The sequence below is a fragment of the Mytilus trossulus genome, chromosome 3 (assembly GCF_036588685.1).
Source record: "Mytilus trossulus isolate FHL-02 chromosome 3, PNRI_Mtr1.1.1.hap1, whole genome shotgun sequence".
Classification (NCBI taxonomy): Eukaryota; Metazoa; Mollusca; class Bivalvia; order Mytilida; family Mytilidae; genus Mytilus; species Mytilus trossulus.
This window is the reverse complement of record NC_086375.1, coordinates 53,894,451-53,916,491: the sequence shown is the minus strand read 5'-3', so window position 1 is coordinate 53,916,491 and position 22,041 is coordinate 53,894,451. Positions and strand designations below refer to the sequence as shown.

At 30.9% G+C, this 22,041-nt stretch overlaps 1 protein-coding gene across 1 annotated transcript in view; it reads right to left on the bottom strand.

The window, feature by feature from the left end:
• Positions 1-22,041, bottom strand: part of LOC134711841 (WD repeat-containing protein 44-like) — a 43,773-nt gene that overhangs the window by 18,615 nt on the left and 3,117 nt on the right. The window contains exons 2-13 of the mRNA XM_063572772.1: positions 20,365-20,410; positions 17,005-17,309; positions 13,863-13,935; positions 11,972-12,592; positions 6,628-6,774; positions 5,938-6,090; positions 4,939-5,162; positions 4,368-4,441; positions 3,759-3,820; positions 2,715-2,792; positions 2,083-2,218; positions 1,472-1,542 (exon numbers count right to left, since the gene is read on the bottom strand). Of these exons, the coding sequence (XP_063428842.1) occupies positions 1,472-1,542; positions 2,083-2,218; positions 2,715-2,792; positions 3,759-3,820; positions 4,368-4,441; positions 4,939-5,162; positions 5,938-6,090; positions 6,628-6,774; positions 11,972-12,592; positions 13,863-13,935; positions 17,005-17,309; positions 20,365-20,410 (1,990 nt within the window). The remainder of the gene's footprint in view (positions 1-1,471; positions 1,543-2,082; positions 2,219-2,714; positions 2,793-3,758; positions 3,821-4,367; positions 4,442-4,938; positions 5,163-5,937; positions 6,091-6,627; positions 6,775-11,971; positions 12,593-13,862; positions 13,936-17,004; positions 17,310-20,364; positions 20,411-22,041) is intronic.

Genomic DNA, 22,041 nt, shown 5'->3' with positions numbered 1-22,041 from the left:
GTTGGTTTGCCCGGTCACACAACACAATTTTAAAACTAGATAGCCTAATAATGATTCTGGCTATGTTTGGTAAAATTTGGCCACAAAGTTTTAGGGGAAAATTTTGTAAAAATAAACTAAGATTTACGAAAAATGGTTAAAAATTGACTATAAAGGGCAATAACTCCTAAAGGGGTCAACTGACCATTTTGGTCATTTGACTTATTTGTAAATCTTACTTTGCAGAACATTATTGCTGTTTACAGTTTATCTCCATCTATAATAATATTCAAGATAATAACCAAAAACAGTAAAATTTCCTTAAAATTACCAATTTAGGGGCAGCAACCCAACAATGGGTTGTCTGATTCATCTGAAAATTTCAGGGCAGATAGATCTTAACCTGATAAACAATTTTACCCCATGTCAGACTTGCTCTAAATGCTTTGTTTTTTTTTTTAGTTATAAGCCAAAAACTGCATTTTACCCCTATGTTCTATTTTTAGCCGTAGCGGCCATCTTGGTTGGTTTGCCCGGTCACACAACAAAATTTTAAAACTAGATAGCCTAATAATGATTCTGGCTATGTTTGGTAAAATTTGGCCACAAAGTTTTAGAGGAGAAGATTTTTGTAAAAGTAACTCAGATTTACGAAAAATGGTTAAAAATTGACTATAAAGGGCAATAACTCCTAAAGGGGTCAACTGACCATTTTGGTCATGTTGACATATTTGTAAATCTTACTTTGCTGAACATTATTGCTGTTTACAGTTTATCTCCATCTATAATAATATTCAAGATAATGACATAAAACAGTAAAATTTCCTTAAAATTACCAATTCAGGGGCAGCAACCCAACAACGGGTTGTCTGATTCATCTGAAAATTTCATGGCAGATAGATCTTCACCTGATAAACAATTTTACCCCTGTCAGATTTGCTCTAAATGCTTTGGTTTTTGAGTTATAAGCCAAAAACTGCATTTTACCCCTATGTTCTATTTATAGCCATGGCGGCCATCTTGGTTGGTTGGCCGGGTAAAAAAACACAAATTTTAAACTAGATACATTAATGATGATTGTGGCCAAGTTTGGTTTAATTTGGCCCAGTAGTTTCAGAGGAGAAGATTTTTGTAAAAGTTAACGCAGGACGACGACGACGGACGACGACGAACGCAAAGTGATGAGAAAAGCTCACTTGGCCCTTTGGGCCAGGTGAGCTAAAAAGGAATAACTATCAAGATGGCAGATTGATGAAGATAGTATGTTGCCCACTCGATGTCTATTTGTGTTAGTGGATTGCTGTCTCATGGTGAAATGCCCCACATCATCTTTTATTCCTATATCTATAATAACAGGTTTTTAGATCTTAGACAAAAGTACAAATCAAAAGTCTATATATTATAATATAACAGCTTTTCTTCTGATTTTTCAGTAAAAAATTTGACTTATCATTAAATTTAAAGTATTTGAGTCAAGTTTTAAATAACTTACCAGTAATTCTCCAGAACTACCAGAGAGAAATGAATTAAGGCTTTCTTGTGATGGAGCAGGTGATATAGTAACTGAAACAGAATAACAAAAACATTGGAAGCAAGAACATTTATGTTTATATAGTGCTTTATAAAACTAACAGTATTTGACCATGTTTGGTGTTAAGAGCTTTTATAAAATAAAGATTTTTTGTTAATTGCATAATTTTAAGTGGCAAATATTTCATGTATATTCAGAATGAGAATGAAATAGCAATATTTATTCATATCTATTATCAGATATGACCTGTTAGCTAGAGTCCTTAATCTCAATATCATTCTTAATACAAAAGTAGGATCCTTCAAACTTTTCAAAACAAACTTATAAACACACAGACGTAGAGCTACTGTATATTTAGAAATCATTGCATGCATTTATTTTTGCGATTTTGTCATTATAGACTAAAATGCTATTTGAATTTTTGCGATATTGAGAAAAATCTTGTTTAATTCTTATGAAAAAAAAAATTCAAAATAGGAGTTTAAATTATTGCGATTATAACCCTGTTGCATTTTTCGCAATAATAAAATATCCCATTAATATCTGAATTAACAGTATCTGATGACACTTACCATCAGCATATTTTTGTTTCATATCATTAAAATAAGTAAAAGCAGATTTAAGCACCCAAATCCTCAGAGTGTTATCTTGTCCTCCAGTAGCCAATAGTCTACCACAAGGAGAGAACTTCATGATCCATACAGCACCCTATAAAAAATATATATCATAAAAACTAAGTAAAATGTTGCATTTTTTTGCATTTTATGGTTTCTCATTAATCAATATGCGTTACCTCAACATATCCCCTACGTCAGGGGCATAAAAAATATTGGTCTGAAGGGTTATAAATTCCTGATTTAAAAGCTTTCACATTCTGGACAGATTTTCCTTCAACTTCTGATTTGGGTTTTGATTAACCATAAAGTCAGGCAAAATGTCTACATACATCATTATCTACAATAACAATTGTGTTATTATTCAATTTCATATTTAAATAAATATCATGTGACACATTCCTTTTCTTTAAAAAGATAGACTTAAATCACAACTTTTATATACATAATAATATCAAAATATACAAATAAAGCATTGATTTTATATTGAGCTTTTTTCTATTAAGAAATATTTTTTTTATTGTTAACTGTTAAAAGCTTTTGATTTAGATTTTGTTATACTATCCTCACCAGCTTTAATACAAACTTACAGTGTGAACACCAGTCATGTCTTGTAACAGTTGTAGTTTATCAAAGTCATGCTGCATTTTACTGGTTTTGGCTTTAATCTGAAATTAATAAACATTTACATTCCTTAGACTTTTTACATCATTGTAATACATTTGTGATCAAACTAAAAAATGTGTCTTCTGTTTATATACAAGGCATCTGTAAATTTTAAAAGATTTGTAATGGTTTTATAAGCATATCCTGCAAGAAATGTAAATTATAAAGGAAAAGGATGGTAATTCTCATGCTTTTTTTTAAAATTTGATACAATTTCACCTAAAAGTGAGACCACAACATACAGATGCATACTCACCTGTTATTGTAGTGGAATGACATGTAAATGCAGAGAGAAGAAATTGTAAGTGTGAAGTGAAATCCTACAAAGTTCCCAGAAATTTGGACAAAGAAAATAAAATATAGAATGGACAGACAGTCTGTTTTTTGTATAACCCATAAAAAAAATCAGAAAGGGAGATGAGGTAAAAAAGAAAAGTCAGTACAGAGAGCTGATTTTTTTCTATGGAAAATTAATAGCAAATTACTTTGTAAATGTATTCAATATCCAAATTAATCAAGTATAGCTAGGGATGATTGATCCTAATGGAATTTGTTTGTAACAATTATTTTCATTGGACGTTGACTAATGTTTTGAAAGGGTAAATTCATCATTCTACCATTCTGTAACTAAGAGAAACCATTTGGAATACTGATTTTTCCCATAATAATAATGAAAGTTACATTTTGAGCCTGGCCTTCTTAATACAAGATTTTGCTGTTGCAAATATCAAGTTACATAGCTCTGCTATGTGTCGCTAGGAAAACACAATTTGTGACAGTAAAATCTATGTTTTACAAACACCAAGCTTAAAATACAATACAGTTATCTTCTTAATTACATTTGATGCATGTTTACTTGTAGTGTATGCATTTCTTTCATCATTTAATACATATCTGAAATCAATTTTTAAAATAGTCCAGTATCTGTTATGACAAGTGATCTACCAGTTTCATCATTAAACACTAACCTTAAACATTTTACCATCAAATATAATTTCTTGTTCAACAGCAGTTTCTTCCATATGTAATACTGCAATGTAAAATGTATAATATAAGGTATTGTATCATGAATGTATGATATTATTATTTTTAATAAAAGCTTAACAGGCTAATTATTTTGAAGAAGTTAATTTGTGAAAAAAACTCAACTAACTTACTCACAAACTGAATAAAGTTGAATTTTTCTTAAGCTTGCTAATGAAAGAGTTAGTTTTAACATAAACAAGCTCAGTAAAAGTAACCATTATAATTTATAATTCCTATAAAATGCACTAATAATTTATATGTCTATATCAAAAATTCTTCAATGCTATTTTGAGTGTGAAGGAATTGATTTAAAATATCATAATTATTTTTCAAAATACTTTTTCTTTGAAATTTGACCCCCCCCCCCCCAAAAAAAAAAAATAATGTGTCTGAATCAATTATTCAATAGAGAAAATTTGTTCTCCAAATGTAAAAAGATTATATTGCTATAAAAATCAGTCAGCATAACTATGGTTTACTTGTTTTAAGGCTTTCATTCTTTTTACTTTTTCTTCCATTAAATCATTATTAACACAATATTAAAATCTCACCTTGGTCTGCTACTGACTTAAGTCTGTTGGTTGTGCGGTCTATTTTCTTTCCTAACATTTTCCTTAATCTAGACCTATATTTAAAGAGAAAAACTTGTTTTATCTATATACCATTGTTACAATTAGTTTTTATTCTAAAAGGACTTTGATTTTCCAAAAATGTCTGCAGATTAGTGAAGAGGGGTAAATGGAAATTTGAATCAAATTTATTTGGACATCTTATGTCAAATATTGGCCAAATTATTTAAAATCTTATGCATGTTAGGCCTAAAAAAAGTCCTTTCATCCCAACCCCCACTAATTTGTTTCTAAGACAGCCCTCATACAATATTAAGGGTTTACAAAATTCAACATGCTTCAATTAATTACAATTGCAGGAAAGAATCATTCTGAATGCCTAAATTTGAGCCAGTTATTTTTCTAACTGCCTTGGAGTAACAATAGTTAAACAAATGGACATAATATCTTGTGAAAATTTCAATGAGACATGAATGTACTATCATATACAACACTCAATACTTGTATTCTAATAATTGTAACAAGCTCGTTCTAACCATTGTAAGAATCTTACTTTTTTTTCTTTGAACCATTTTCCTCTGAGAGTGACATTGTTTCACTCATCATGTCCCCGTCTATACTCTCTGTGTCTCCAGCATGATCTCGGTATTCCTTAGTTAGTCTCATAATATGTAACGATAATGGATTCATTCCCTTCGGTATCTTATCCTCTGCTACACTAAGGGGAACTTCTTCTCCTGTGTCCAAGTTCACTACCATTACAGCATCTAAAATTTCCTGTAATCATAAGAACTTTTTTAATTTAATTTGGTACAAATTTTAATTACCATTTAGAATAGATAATGATAAGTAAAGCAATCATATATAATAATTTGTTAACACTGTATATGTCTAGTCTGCTTTAAACAAAATGAAAGTAGAAAGCATACAAACTGTATCATATACATATAGAAGGCAATGCATGTGAATGTTGTGTTGATTTCATTTGTTTTAGACAACTACATGAAGTACTTCTAAAACTGTCTTCATGATTTTAAAAATCCTGAAACTGGACATTAAACTGACTTATGAGCGATACACTATAGGTCTAGGCATTTAGTGTTCTTCTAAGGATTTTTTAGGCTGACCAATATGTTTAAATTGGTGATAATTCCATTTTCATCAGCTTCAATTGTTTAAAGTGATGTTTGTTGGACAAAGTGGCATAAATCAAACATGTTCTAAATCTATAGTACTTGTGCTCTTTGTTACTGAAAACCACTAGAAATTATTTAAACAATGAAAAAGAGGATGCTTTTGTGACATTTGAAAATATCAGTAAAGGAAGAAAAGAGTAGTTTGAAAAGTAATTTGGTATTTTCTATCTATTTATTGTCACCATTTAGGTATACTTTTTTTCAATCATTTTGGACATTAAATAGCGTGAATTACTACACTGTAAATGGTAGTGACCCTTTCTATTGAATCATTTGATTAACATATTGTAAATGTCAGATCCATCAACTGACCAATAGAAATTGAGCAAGACCTATAAATCTTTATATTTAGTTACCTGATCTGTTAACAGACGACCAGAGTTTGAGCGTGGTCGATACACTTGTAAATTAGAACTTGGAGATGATTCCGAATCTGATGAAATCTTTAATCTGTCATCTGACTTAAAGAATCTTTGTTTGTCTGAGTTAATGGCATGTCCATCTACATCCTATAAAAGAAATCATGATGTAAGACTCACTATAAAAAATAGTCTCCCTAAAATCAGTGTACCCTGATTGAGATAATAAAATGTCAGACAAGGCCTTACTCCACTATCAACCACTAGATGCATATTTTATGTATACTGTCGATTCATTATTATTTGTGGGATATATATAAATATGACTTTTTTGTCGGCTTGTATGTATGTACATTTTGGCAAAACCATGAAATCAAATCAATCCCTGAATCTTATATTAGTACCCATGAAAATAAATGAATCCACAGTATCAACATTGACACATAAACCAAACTTGTAATATCATTAAATAAGAATTCTATCTACCATCCTCTATGCTCATTTCATCATGGGTAGGCATTATATGTGTTAATATCTTTATACCGAGCATTTGCATTGATTGAGTTGATTTATCAATTGTCGGCTAATTCTCAGAGAAGATGAAAATGTGAAAGTTTAAAGACTTCACATGATAATCACATATATTGAACATCCAAATCCTTTAGTATATATAACATTTCTACATACTTCAGTTCTGATATGGCGTCCACCACCTAAGGCACTCTGAAGATCTAATGTGAATTCTAAATCTCTGGTCAGTTTATCAACAGTTGAGGTAGGTGTAGGTAAAGTTAGAGATGTACGATTGCTCCACTCTGAAGGACTGTCTGAAAGCTGTGGAAACAATAGTTAATAATTACTAGATATCTATGCTTATTTTTTCCAAGGAAATTAAAACATGCCAGATTTAAAGGCATGCTGTACTTTTATTATTTAACTTCTTAAAACCAACAAAAAGAAAATACAGAAATAATATAATACAAGTAAAACAAATGAGATTGAAGATAATCTCTGTGTTTCATAAATTCAAATTACATATACATATTTCTTCTATTTATAATTCAAATTCTAGTGAATCTTTGTTGGAGCGAACTTATTTATTCCTAAAGTGATTCTTTGTAAAGCAATGTTTTTCCTAAACAAGAAATCTTTCTTTTGCAAGCTACTGGAAAATTAAAGACAACTGTTCACAAGAGACCAAAATGTCGTATTTTAAGAAATCATCTGATAATTTTGGTAGAAATTGATAGTAGAAAGATAGAGTGGGGTGCTCATTGTTGCCATATCTTTCCATGTTTTCTTCAGTTTATGTTCAGGTCTTTATGTTTTTGAAGTATACTGATATTTCTATATGAAGATAACTTCAAATGCAAAATATTTTAGCTTGAAAACGTGTTTGGTTTGTGTAAAATCATCTAAAAAGTTGGATTAAAGGGTGTTTGAAATTTCCTATTTTTTTGTCAAAGGGGACACATATTCGCCATTTTTACATATCTATTTAAAACCAAATAACTGCAGCTTTAAACAATATTTATCAAATAAATTTCATTATAGACGAATATCAGACATTTGAAAAGTGGAAAAAAAAAAAAATTAGGGCAATCAGTCAAAGAATTACTAAGAATTGCACCTTTGAAATCGTTTTTTTCATTCAGGAAATTCGCTGAAAATCGTTTTCCATTTTGCGGTCCTTTGCCATAAGTGCTGAAATTTAGTCTCATTTTCAAAAATAATCATATTTGTCATAAAAAATAATTTAACGGTATATTTCTTCCATTTCAACCATCCTTTGAAGTTTTTACACCTCAAAATCATAAAACAGCGAAATTGTGTCCACGGCGAATATGAGCGCCCCACTCTAAGGGTTTAAAAAGAAAATTAATATCAAGGATATAACAATTGGCAACCAAAGATATGTATAACCTATATCTGAGGCTAACAAAACAGGTCTTGCCTTAAGCTTATTGACTCTGAAACAAGTCAAATTGTAAAGCTCTAAATTTAATACATGTAGAGATAGAGTTTTCACCAGAATGGAAATAGCAACACAGCAATACGAAAAGTTATAACACAGCATTAATTAAAGATGTTTTTAAACGTATTTAAACCAGAAAAATTTGACAAAATAGACACTTCATCAATAATAAGAAGAAACAAGAACAGTTAATATTATTAGTGATGACCTTTTTGACAAGAATTTTAAATAATACAGACTCATTAGCTTTGAAAAGACAAAATAAAGGAGGTACATGTATGTGTGAACTGTAATATATTTATCATAAATCGATAGAGAGAGCTACCTTTTTCCTTCCTTGTTCATGAATGAAAAAAACAAAAAAAAACTTACTGTACTTCATGTATTAAAAATATATAGATTCTAAATAGTTTAAAACAGTTATTTATTTTGACTATAAATAATATTATTTTTTTGTTATATATTAAATATTGGGAATTTTCTATTTCCTTTAGCAAATACACTATAGCATATACATTTTAGCTTCACACTTTTGATCTTTATTTGAAAATAATCAGAAATGCAGTCATAGTTCAAGTTCAATCATAATTTTTCATCAAAGGTTTCTTCATAACCATAAGCAACTACATTCTTTAAATATAAACAACAAATAACATTTATTCCTTTTTCTCTAATTCTCTGGCAATTTAACCATTTCTTCAAACATTGTGTAAAACAATTTAATTAAAGTGTGGTTGCCAATGATCTCAGAAGGTGATTGAATGAGTTTTCAGGTCATGACCTTTATATGCTCACTGAATGAATCAAAATGTTATAACAGGTGTTAATTAAATTGACAACCTTGTCGTATGTGGAAGGCGGTTGAACGGATTTTGGATTATCGAAAGTGAAAATTGATTTGATTTGTGAAACAGATTATTATATATATTTGTAGTAAGTTGAGGATTATTGAATTTTTACAATCTTGATAGTTAAATGATAAATTTTTGAGATCCTCGCCAAGGCTCAGTCATTAAAAATCAATAATTTAACTAATTCATGTTAGTCACGGTTTATTGGAGATTGTTACACTGGTTGCATTGGTTCATTCCCTCTATTCCCACTTTTTATAAATCTAGTAAGAAAAGGTAAAATTTCATGTGGGAATAGGAGGAAAACTTGTTCAAACAAAGGATTATACTGTACAAACATTTTTTAATCAACTGTTTATTGACCAGTGTTTTTTGTTGTTAGAACAGGTAGTAAGTTATTTTGCATCTATGAATTCTGGTTTTTTTTTAACAAAATAAATATGAAAGAAATTAAAACAAATATAAGTAAATTCACAAATTCATCTTAAGATTCAAGCAAGTATAATATAACGCAAATTATACTACAGCACTAAATCAAATCACACATTTAGACAATCATATAATTTATATCATGATTTATTAGTACAGCAGTCAATTTTCTAAGGTTACGAATTCAAATTGTTTTTAATAAATTTAACTCCAATCTATTTATCATATTTTTCTTTATTTTTAAGTAAAAATTCAAAAATTTGAAAATAAATCTAACTCCAATCTATTTAGCATATTTTTTCTTTATATGTAAGTGTCAGTCTGCCTAAGAATTAGGCAGTGGTGAAAAAATGACAAAAAAACCCACCCAATTTGACATTGATTTTAGTTCATAATATGTAGTTATGCACAAAAATAACACTAATTTCCATTTTCTGTTCTGGTAATAGAAGATACAATTTGGTTGAAATGCACTAGAAATTAACGAATAAGGAGAGATAACTCTGTAATTTGTTATCATTATTACCAATTTCTAACCAAGTTTTTTGATATTATCATACACACACAAACGAAAGACTAATATTTTTTAACTCAGGATGATGGTTAGTTTTAAAAAGCATGACAATATCGGTGGGTTTTTTCTAATCATGTTTTAATTTTTACCCAAATTGCCTGATTCTTACAAAGACTGGCACTTAAGTACAATTTCATTTTTTTTTAAAAATAAATCTTAACTACAATCTATTTTATCCTTAATTTTCTTAATTTTTACGTATTTCTTTGATGAAAAAAGAAACATATTACAAATAAACAAGGATTTATACCTAAATAGTGTACCAAATATGTTATAAACAGGTAAATCTTAGGTGACATTCTAATTAACCTGATTGTTATAAAAACAAATTATTTATCAAAACATCTATTGTTATTTGCAAGTGGGAATAGAAGGAATAGTATTTTTAAAAAGTGGGAATAGGAGGAAGACACCGTTGCATTGTTTGTGTAAAATTTGAAACCCTTGCCTTTTTGCTAGGGATTAAACTTTGGCAAATGATGCCCGTGATAAAATCTATAATAAAACATGACTGCAATGAATCATTTGGATTCTACATTGAAGTTTGAAAATTGCTACCTAAGTAGACCCATAAGGCATGTTTAAAAGTTTTAAAATTTGAAAAAGGAAAAAAATATTCTATAAATCCTGGTGTTCTAAATCTTGAATTAAAAAATTTGAATTAAATTTCTTTTTATTAGATTTAATTGAATTTCAAAACAAGCATTGCCAACAGAAATGTTCCTTTTGATCACAATTGTTCAAATACTGTACAACTAACATTACAAATTCAATAAATAAGATAAGCATATTTAGTTGGTACATGATCATGAACACAGCTTTGTTTTTCAAAGTGAAAGAAGAGAATCATTTAAAATGTATACAGTTGAGGCAAAATAAAAATAAGAGGAAATCAATCTCGGGATGTATGTACGCACAGATGGACAAGGGAAACAGTAAATTTCCCATCTGCTGGGGGCAGGGGCCTTAAATAACCAACATTAGAAAATGCCTGTACCAAGTCAGGAATATGACAGTTGTTATCCATTCGTTTGATGTGTTTGGACTTTTGATTTTGCCTTTTGATTTTGGATTTTCCTTTTTGAATTTTCCTCGGAGTTCGTTTTTTTGTGTTTTTACTTTTTCCTAACATTTAAATCACAATATTTGTGGTTAAAATGTTGAAATATAATTTACAAGAAAAAAAAACAAGACTTTTTTTTCAAGCTTAAGTATTATATGAAGAAACCTGTTTTAGATTATTGATTTAACATGTTTACAAATGTAAATTGATGCCAAGAAACAGAACTAAAAACTGATTATGACTGCATAACAGACCTAATAGCAATGATATACTTTTTGTTTTGTCCATCCTATTATTCCTATAAAAACCTGAAATAAATATGTTGAATACTTTCAAATATATCAAAATAATAATCAAAGCCCTAGAGAGCTACCAAAACAATTATCGCAAGGTAAATGTTTAGTGACTTCTAGTTTTCATCCTTATGTAAAAGAATAACAGCTGATCATATGAGACTGTTTTGAACAAATTCAAAAAAGGCTATAAACAATTGATTTTACACTTCTTCAGAAAAATAGGGAGAAGTGACTTCTCTTTTACTAACTGATAAGGAGAAGAGGTTAGACTTTAAAGAGAATTTACTTAAACCACACACTTTGATTAGAAAAAATCATTGAAAAAATAGCAGTTTGACAAACACTTATTTTGATCATTGAGAAGCCTAATATTTCTTTAACAATAGAAAGTGATTATAATGTTCAGTTGATGTTATTGATTTATCTCCCTTTAGTGGTATGTACCACCTTAACCCTTTCCTCCATAATGGCGCCTATTGATGCCTGTGTAGTACCTTGACTAGGATATGTCTGCATCAGACTGAATAAAATTTGTATCCAATATCAAAAAGGATATTTGTAAGAAGATCTGACTTAAATTTATTTGATGAAATATTTGTTTTTCGCAATACATTAATATTTTAAAGAATATTTTCAGCATTTTGATGAAAAATCCTATTCAAATCAAGAATGCCAAAAAAAAATCCATTGAGGAAAGGGTTAAAACTGAATGTAAATGTTGTCCTTTTAGACTCGTTATTCTTCAGTCATCTGATCAATGCATTTTTCTAATGTTACTCTTTGACAACTCAAAATATGGAATAATGACTGGGTATATGTACATTATCACAATTAAATGAGTACCTCACTACTGGAGCATTTCTTTTTCCTAGGTGGCGCCACTGGGAACGTAAGAGTATTATGAGGTGCTGATGGATATTGTAAAGTAGATGGTGGAGTTCTAGTTTTTGTTATTCTAATTATATCTGGTTCATTGGAAGCTACTATAACTTCATTTACAATGGTATCTGATTCTGGAATACGACGATTCGTATTTACTGGTCCTTCACTTGCTGAAGAATTTATGGAAGAATTTGAACGACTGCGTAGAGGCTCTTGAACCACTAAATTTGCGTGCAATATAGGTCTGTCTTGTCTATTTGAATCACCTCTCATTGAGCTGGACCTACTGGTCTTAGTGTCTGGAATAGTAATGTTTGCTTGCAAGGTTGCTGGCAGTCCTGCTTCACACAAACTCGTGACTAGATTAGCACTGTTTATATCTGGAATAGATACATTAATATTTTCTGTGTAAACTGTTAGTTTGATAGAGACAGGATCCTTCATTGATTCTTGTGACACATCTGAATCAGTGTCCTCTTTGGAATCCACAAGAATGTGGTCACTTCCATCAGACACTCGACGTCTCATTTGTTCTAATTTTTTTCTGCGTTTTTCATTTTCCTTCCTCCTCTTTTCCTCAATCTGAAAAGAACAATAAAATAAAAATAGTTCTTACACAATTTACCTTTAAATTTTTCTGGAGCTGTGTTTAATTACAGAGATTTAGTATATTCTGTATATAAATGAAGATGTTTTTTAATCTTATGAAAATTGCAATAGCATAGGTTTAAGCCAAAATAATTCTTTTTTGATTTGAAAATCTATAAATACTTGTAATGGATTTGTAAATTAAGTTTTTTTCCTTGGTTTACACTCCAATAAACCATATTTCCGAAACTACTTTCATAGTCTTAACTGGGATCTATTCATGTGCAATACTGCAAGTTATATGGATTTCATTCACCCTCTATGGGGTCAACATGTGACGGCGTTAATACAAACACAACATGATATTTTACCAGCGGTGCGATAATATAAGTTATATTGTTCGCTACTGAGACCCTACAGATCCAAAGAGGGTAAGTAAAATCCATAGGGTTTTAGGCTGGAGGCTGAATCTAATGAGATAAAACATAGAACTCTTAAAAAAAATAATTATGAGCTAACCTGGGAAAAATCATTAAAGGCATGATTTTACCTCTAAAAACTTGAGAATTTTTATGGGATTGTAAGAAAAATTTACTTGTACAAATTTAAGAAAATTAAGGGGAGATAATTTAAACATTATAATTAATTTATATGTATATTTTTTTTTTAAAGTTCTTCAAGTAAATAAAAAATACTTGTACAAGTAGTACCCCTGACTGCATGTATAGCAGATGAAAACATGATTTTATATGTCTGAGGTCGGAGTTAAGCATACCAGATGATGTTTTTGTGCTTCATGATTAAATTTCTATTTAGAAAAGCAGCTAATATATTTATAAGCTGTAATTTCAACATGTACAATGTAATTTGACTGCTAAATTAGGATTATAACACAAATTCTAGAAAAAAGAGAGTTCTAGTATTAAACCTGCTGATGATTCAGAAATATTTGTTTTTTGCTCAATTTTTACATAAATTAGGCTGTTAGTTTTCTTGTTTGAATTGTTTTACATTGTCATTTCGGACCTGTAATAGCTGACTTGCACATTCTTGAAGGCCGTACAGTGATCTATAGTTGTTAATTTCTGTGTAATTTTGGTCTCTTGTTGAGAGTTGTCTTATTGGCAATCATATCACATCTCCTTTTTTCACTATTTCTGCAAATTTCTTTGTCTAGTCATATACATGACAACCTAAACAGGAGACCCATTCTAGCAACATACATTTTGTAGCTCTACAAAAACCCTTTAACATTTCAATTTACCATTTCCTTTTCTCTTTTCTTCCTTTTTAGTTCTTCCAGTTGATTTTGGAATTCTGCATCTTCTTTTTTCCTCCTTCAAATATAACTTATACTAATTAGTATAGAAATGTACAAGAGTTCAATGAAAATCAAATTATATGAGTTTGCAAGATAATATTGATAATATATAAGACAATTTATTATGAAATTCGTCAAAATAATAATTTTGGAAAAAGTATAACAAATGTAATCGCAAGTTTGCAATGACTGTTTCCCAAACAACAACTGAGAATTAATGCTTATTTGAGCAGGTGAAATATACATGCAGATACATATAAAAACTAAAAGCTCTAAAGAGCCTTTGTAAGTCATCTTGGTCTAAGTGCCTATTCAACAAAGGACACTCTCCAACATTTCTCCTGTCAGAGCTTCTCTATTCATAATGGTTTTCAGAATAATAGACAAAATTTGCCTTTAATCCAATGGTTTATTTTAAGCAATGCATATGTCGTCCATCTTGGTTTGCAGACAGGGTCAGAGGTCAAAATAATAACTGTGCAGTATGTGTTCAAGGCTAAATATATACATACATGTATTATGAAAAAAATAGATATTGAGTTATATACACACAAAATATTTCGTTCATTATAATTATATTAAAACATGTCCTGAAAGAGATGAATTTGATGTCAAATAAACTTTATATGCAAAATTAATGTATACCAGAAATGTTACCTCAAAAAATGCATGAATTCATATCATGTGAAATTCAGTTAAATTGACAAGACTTTTACAATATTTTTTCCTTTTATTTTCAATATTATCTAGTTATAACAGTAATTTTGATAGATTATTATCTTGTCTAGTGCATGTCCCCTAAAACATATTGTGAAGAAAAAAAATCTGAATTTTTTTCCAAAAATGTCAAGCAAAATTTTCAGGTAATGCTTCCTGTGAGATTGACAAGTTCAAGCTAACTTCAAGTAAAATTCTTTTCTGTAATTGTTTTAAAAAAAACATGGAAATGAGATTCTCTACAAGTTTCATGCTTTGAATATTGAAGGTGTTACATTGTACAGACATACATTGTATCAATATCTCATATATGATAATATCAAGGATTACATTTCAGAAGTTATAAAAGGAATTAATTTTATATTTGTCATGTTTGTTAAGAAATATGTTTTGTAGAATCTTACATCTTCACACCAGATTTTGCACTGCAAACGAAATTTTCATATTTAACCTTTCATGGAAACCAAATTAATTCTATTATTTTTTTTGGATGTTCGAAAACTTCCCATATAATTTTTAAAGTAAACAAGTCTTATTTAGTTCGAGAAGTTCAAAAAGTTTAAAAGGTAGTACATTTAGGTAACTACTATATTTTAGTGGTATTACAACTTGAACTATCATAAATCACTTATTGATCTTAGATACAGGATTTCTTATGAGTTGCTATCCGATTTGAACTAGCTTTCAGCAGTGGCGGATTTACCGGGGGGGCACAGGGGGCATGTGCCCCCCCCCCCCCCCCCCCCCCAGTTCAAGTCACCAAAAAAAAATATTTTAACATAATTTGATTGCTACTGAATGTTCTTATCTAGAGAGGAAATGAGTCACAGCTTGTTTTGACTTCTTAAACTGGCCGTTAATTAATGCCAGCGTCCACATGCATGATTTATGACAACTTATCGATGGGTGTGTAAATATTGACACCTTTGTGTGTTTTTAATTTCTCTTTGCAAGCTTAAATTATAGAAAATACATTTACATGTTGATTGAAATAGTACGAATTTTTATTGGTTTATAATACAATACAGATTAAAATCGATTACCAGGTGAAACTTCTGTTCTGTTTTTTTAAAGAATAGGTACAAATTATATGTTTATGTCGATAATGTTGGTATACATCTATATTTTGGTTCTTAGTTTCTCTCCATTCCAAAATACAGTACTCACAAAACCATTTTATTTATAATTTTTGTTCATTCTCTCTTCAAAACTGTCTTTTTGTGAATTTATTCAGCATCAAATCAAATCATTTGTTTTTTTAATACCATGCACGTTTGTTTTTTAAATGGAATGTCCTATTTACTGCCCTCTTATTTTCAAGGGAAATCGACAATTTGTCACACCCCCTTTTTTCACCGGTCTAGGAAAAACATGATGAATTGACATTTTCTTATAAAAAAATTCATTAATAAAATGCAAAATTATTTTCCTAAGATCTATTTTGTAACTGAATCTGGGACTTAATCATTTCTTTAAATGCCCGAACATACATTTATATTCAAGTTGTTTATTTTTATTGTTTCAATTGCCATGTACATGTATGAGGCTAAAAAAGGTCACCATTTGTGAGGATATGAAGGTGTTTTACAGATATAAGAATAATGTACAAAAAAGTAAGTCTGGAAGCAAGGCCAAAAAAATATAGAGGTGATGAAGAAAATATTGATTGATTGTATGTTGTTAAACATCCAGTGGCAAATATTTGATGCATGTTATGATAACAGATCAATTGGCAGGAAAAGAAAGTATAAACATGATAAAGTGAAATAGTAAAAGCAATAAAAAATCTAGAAATATAGAGATATAGAAACGATGATCTGACCCCCCCCCCCCCCCCCCCCCCCTTTTAAAAAAAGACAAAGACAACAACCAAAAAACAAAACACTCACACATACCGTTTATATACATCTCTGACAAATCTAAACTTTTTTGGTTTCATGGTGCCCCCCCAGACATCAAGGTTCTGGATCCGCCCCTGTTTCTGTAAGTACTGCTAGTACTTTCAGATTTGAACTTTTTGTGAAATGTTATTTTGGCTTTGTATCAATCTGATCTATATAAAGCCCTTTTCAACTTAGTTTGTTCTTAAGTTGTGCTGTTACATCACTGTTAGGGAGGAGGGTTGGTGCATCTGCAAACATGTTTAACCCCAGAACATTCAAATTCTGTATGTGTCTGTCCCAAGTCAGGAGCCTGTTGTTCAGTGGTTGGGGTTTGTTACTGTTTATCATTTTTGTTTTATTTTTTTCTAATATGGTTATGCATATATTTATAAAGCAGTTACTTATCATCAATGATTCATATTTTACTTAGTAATTTGTCTTTCTTCTTGAATTAAAAAAAGATAAGATATTGCAAATACATGTACCTCTCTTCTTGAATTCTTCTGATTTCTTTTAACCTTGCCTCCTCTTCAAGAATAGAATCTGCACGTTCAGGTCTGTTAGGAATAACAACTTTCTCATCAGAATCATCTGACTGGTCAGACTTATCTGGCGGGTTTCTGATGGTTGTCCATTTTTCTGCTGCTCCGTCCAACTCATCTGGTCTAGATATCCTAAATTTGTCACTATGGACAGTCATCCATTTTTCCTCCTCATCCACAGCTTTAGCATTGTTTAATATGCCAGTATCACCATCATCAGCACTTTCTTCAGAGTCAGATACACATTCCTGTAAAACATTAATAATAATACATGTGTGGCTCACCTGGATTATGTGGATCTTCAATGCCCACTCTCCAACACTGTAAATCAAAATATATTATTCTGACTAAAATATCTTTTTCATTGATCTTGTATTGATCTCATTGATAGTTTATTTTTGTAATCTATACTTTTTGCTCAAGACACTCACTTACTCATCCTCTTCGTGCCTGTCAGCACATAAGGCCTCAACGACTGGTCTGGTTTCCATAACTAGAGGTTTTTTTATAAGACGAGATTGTTAGTCTTGTGCTCAACCCCCTAACCTGGAGGGCCAGTGGATTTTTAGTTGAGGTTCCATTCCCACCAAAGATCTACCCGGATTGGTATCAAGAGTTATCTCTCCTAGATGGATTGCCTTTCTGGAATATCAACCCCCATCTGACTGACTATTAACCCATAGCTGGGACAAGGTTGATGAATGCTAGGGCATATCCACATGCCAGTGGGCCTACACATTGCATCTACAGGGCCCTTGTTGCTCCCAGATCTCCATCATTTTGGCTTGGAGTCTTGGTAGTGTAGAGGCTATGTACTGACAGGAGAGAGTGACGCACTCCGCTCTCTTTTCACATACAATGCTAGTCAGCAGCATAAAGGCACTAGACGCATAACACTACCCTGTGGTTTTCACCACCAACACAAGCTACAAAAAAGGGTAAACCATCATTCAAGGGTAAGAACTTCTGTGAGAAGTGGTCTTAATCACTGATTCAGCTTTATTGACTTATTTATTACGTAGATCTTGTCTTGTTGATCCCTTATGCTGCTGACAATTTCTCAACATATATATGTGCATGTATGGATTAGTGAGTTTATTATATATTCATCACTTGTCAAAGGGCATGATGGAACATAGAAAGTCTATATATATAGCTACATGCAGTAATTTTTAATGAGTAATATAGAATGATTTACTTTTTTCGTTGCACATATACAAACATATATGTGGATAATTGAAAATTGTACTTTCTAAGAAGTAATTACATGTACATTTTCGATGGAACCCATTGTTGTGCCCAGCTATTTGTCTTCATTGTATTAAATTCTTATGGTGGAATTTAAACTAGAGGCTCTAAAGAGCCTGTGTCGCTCACCTCAGTATATGTGAATTAAACAAAGGAAGCAGACAGTTCATGACAAAATTGTGTTTAGGTGATTGTGATGTGTTTGTACATCTTACTTTACTGAACATTCTTGCTGCTTACAATTATCTCTATCTATAATGAACTTGTCCGTGTAGTTTCAGTGGAAAATGTTAGTACAAATTTACAAATTTTATGAAATTTTTTAAAATTTGATTGTAAAGGACAATAACTTCTTAGGGGGTCAATTGACCATTTTGGTCATTTGACTTATTTTTGAGTCTTAAATAGCTGTACATTATTGCTGTTTACAGTTTATCTCCATCTATAATAATATTCAAGATAATAACCAAAAACAGTAAAATTTCCTTAAAATTACCAATTTAGAGGCAGCAACCCAACAAGCCATGGCAGCCATCTTGTATGGTTGGCCGGGTAATTAAACACAAACTTTAAACTAGAAACATCAATGATGAGTGTGGCCAAGTTTGGTTTAATTTGGCCCAGTAGTTTCAGAGGAGAAGATTTTTGTAAAAGATCATGGATATTTACGAAAAATGGTTAAAAATTGACTATAAAGGGCAATAACTCCTAAAGGGGTCAACTGACCATTTTGGTCATGTTGACTTATTTGTAAATCTTACTTTGCTGAACATTATTGCTGTTTACAGTTTATCTCAATCTATAATAATATTCAAGATAATAACCAAAAACAGTAAAATTTCCTTAAAATTACCAATTTAGGGGCAGCAACCCAACAATGGGTTGTCTGATTCATCTGAAAATTTCAGGGCAGATAGATCTTGACCTGATAAACAATTTGACCCCCCGTCAGATTTTCTCTATATGCTTTGGTTTTTGAGTTATAATCCGAAAAACTGCATTTTACCCCTATGTTCTATTTTTAGCCATGGCAGCCATCTTGTATGGTTGGCCGGGTAATTAAGCACAAAGTTTAAACTAGAAACATCAATGATGATTGTGGCCAAGTTTGGTTTAATTTGGCACAGTAGTTTCAGAGGAGAAGATTTTTGTAAAAGATCATGGATATTTACGAAAAATGGTTAAAAATTGACTATAAAGGGCAATAACTCCTAAAGGGGTCAACTGACCATTTTGGTCATGTTGACTTATTTATAAATCTTACTTTGCTGAACATTATTGCTGTTTACAGTTTATCTCCATCTATAATAATATTCAAGATAATAACCAAAAACAGTAAAATTTCCTTAAAATTACCAATTTAGGGGCAGCAACCCAACAATGGGTTGTCTGATTCATCTGAAAATTTCAGGGCAGATAGATCTTGACCTGATAAACAATTTTACCCAATGTCAGATTTGCTCCTATGTTCTATTTTTAGCCATGGCAGCCATTTTGGATGGTTGGTCGGGTAATTAAACACAAACTTTAAACTAGAAACATCAATGATGATTGTGGCCAAGTTTGGTTTAATTTGGCCGTGTAGTTTCAGAGGAGAAGATTTTTGTAAAAGTTAACGACGACACCGACGACGACGGACGACAGACGCCGGACGCCAAGTGATGGGGAAAGCTCACTTGGCCTTTCGGCCAGGTGAGCTATAAATAGATAAGGACACTATTGAGTGTGTAACCTTAAACTTTACAATACATTCACATAATAATTAAGATATATACATTTTTAAATTGGACATAATCTATTGGAAGACACTTCTTAAGGTAGTGGTGAATGTTCATGGTAGTGTTGAACATGCATACCAAGCTCATGTCTCATTACTATACTCCTTCAATATTTTGAATCTGGAAATGAGGCATTGTAAAGAAGGCTATGATAGATTGATGTGTGCTTTTCAGACAAAAAGGCTTAAGAGTGTTGGCCATTAATATTAATAGAATACAAGTTTGACTAAACAATGGATATAAATACATGTACATGTAGTCCAAAAGTATTACTTACAGAAAACTTCTCCAGGGCATCTTTCAATGAATTCTTCTGAACATACCTGAAAAAGAAAACATGTACAATTTAAATACATGTACTATATATGATTGTATACATATTTCAAGTTGGAATAAAGAAAATTTACATTCTTTTTTGTAAGCAGTACGCAAACGGGCACCACATTCATTAAATCAATTTTGGAAGTTTCTTATATGGAACTAAATAAAATTTTAAAACTTAACATGTAAATTTACATGAGGAAAAAATATTTTGAAAGAACTTTATAATTACTTTTAATTCAAAAGGACTAGAAAGTCACTGTGTATTTGGTTACTTACAATATTTGCAAGTTTGGTATCATGTTTTTAATGAACATTGTATATGCCAATAAGTAGAGATGTTTACATGTAATGTTGAGACACTAGAGGAAAGAGGACACAGCCTCCATCTGACAGTGGTTCGAGTCTGAGACCAAAGAGCTTTACGGTTGGACTTCAGATTTGGTTATTAACTGCACCTGAGAGACTTTTGATTTTCAAGTTTCATAAAACATACATGTATATGATGAATTTTTGTATGAAACATAAATGTTATAACTTGTAAAATGATGTGGTACATTTGATGAGTCAAGAAAAATAAGCTTTGTGCTGATATCTTTTTTTAACTTAGTGATCTTCTTCCTGGTTCATTGACAGTACAACATGCCTTAGAAAATTTTTGTGGGTGCTTTTGTTGAGGTCTGTGTTCGCCATATTAACTCATGTGGTTGTCAACGTTGCATCTGCATGAGTTAATATGGTGAACACCAGATTTGTTTTGCTTTGACATCATGTCTTCTAAGAAGAAAACAGGTGAGGCAGATAAAATTTGGACTACCTCCAGTGTAGTTAAAGAAAAATTTGATGAATCTGATTAAAAAGCGATGGAAATTTAAACAAGGATAAAAGATATGATTGCGAGTATAGTGTTCGAAAAATTCCAGTCTTATATGCAAATAGATCTCCCTTGGCCCCAATTTGGAGAAGATTCTGGAACCATGACATGTAAAAATTGTATAAAATACCCAACCCACTCTGATAGGTGTAGTGCTTAAGAGAGAGGGATACAAAAAGTTTTATTATAAAGATTAAAGTAGATATATTTTGGTATATAAAGTGACCAAAATAAGTTTGATTTATTTGATGTAAAGTGTTTTATAATGCATTGTGAATAGGGAATGCAATCCTCACCAGGTTTGCATTCTGTGATGAAATGAATGCAATTATTAACCAGATGCTCAGCAGGACGCAGCTTTATACGACCACAGAGGTTGAACCCTGAACGGTTGGGGCAAGTATGGACCCAACATTAAAGCTGGATACAGCTCTAAATTTGGATTGTGATTAAATAGTTGACACAGCATAGGTTTCTGACACAGAATGAATGTGGTCTAATGAACTTAAAATTTTTGTTTTGCCTTTGAGCAATTAACTATGCTGTTGAATATTAATCCTCTCAAAAAAATGGTTGAAGAAATTTCTTTTTATTTATGAAATTTCAAATGAGAAAAATTGAATTCCCCCCCCAATTTTTTTTTTCACATCCCCCTATCATTTATTCCAAAACTAATCACAATTCAAATTTCTAATGGAGTTTGCAACAATAATTACTCATTTAAATACATCATAAAATATTAAATGTAAAAATGTGCTT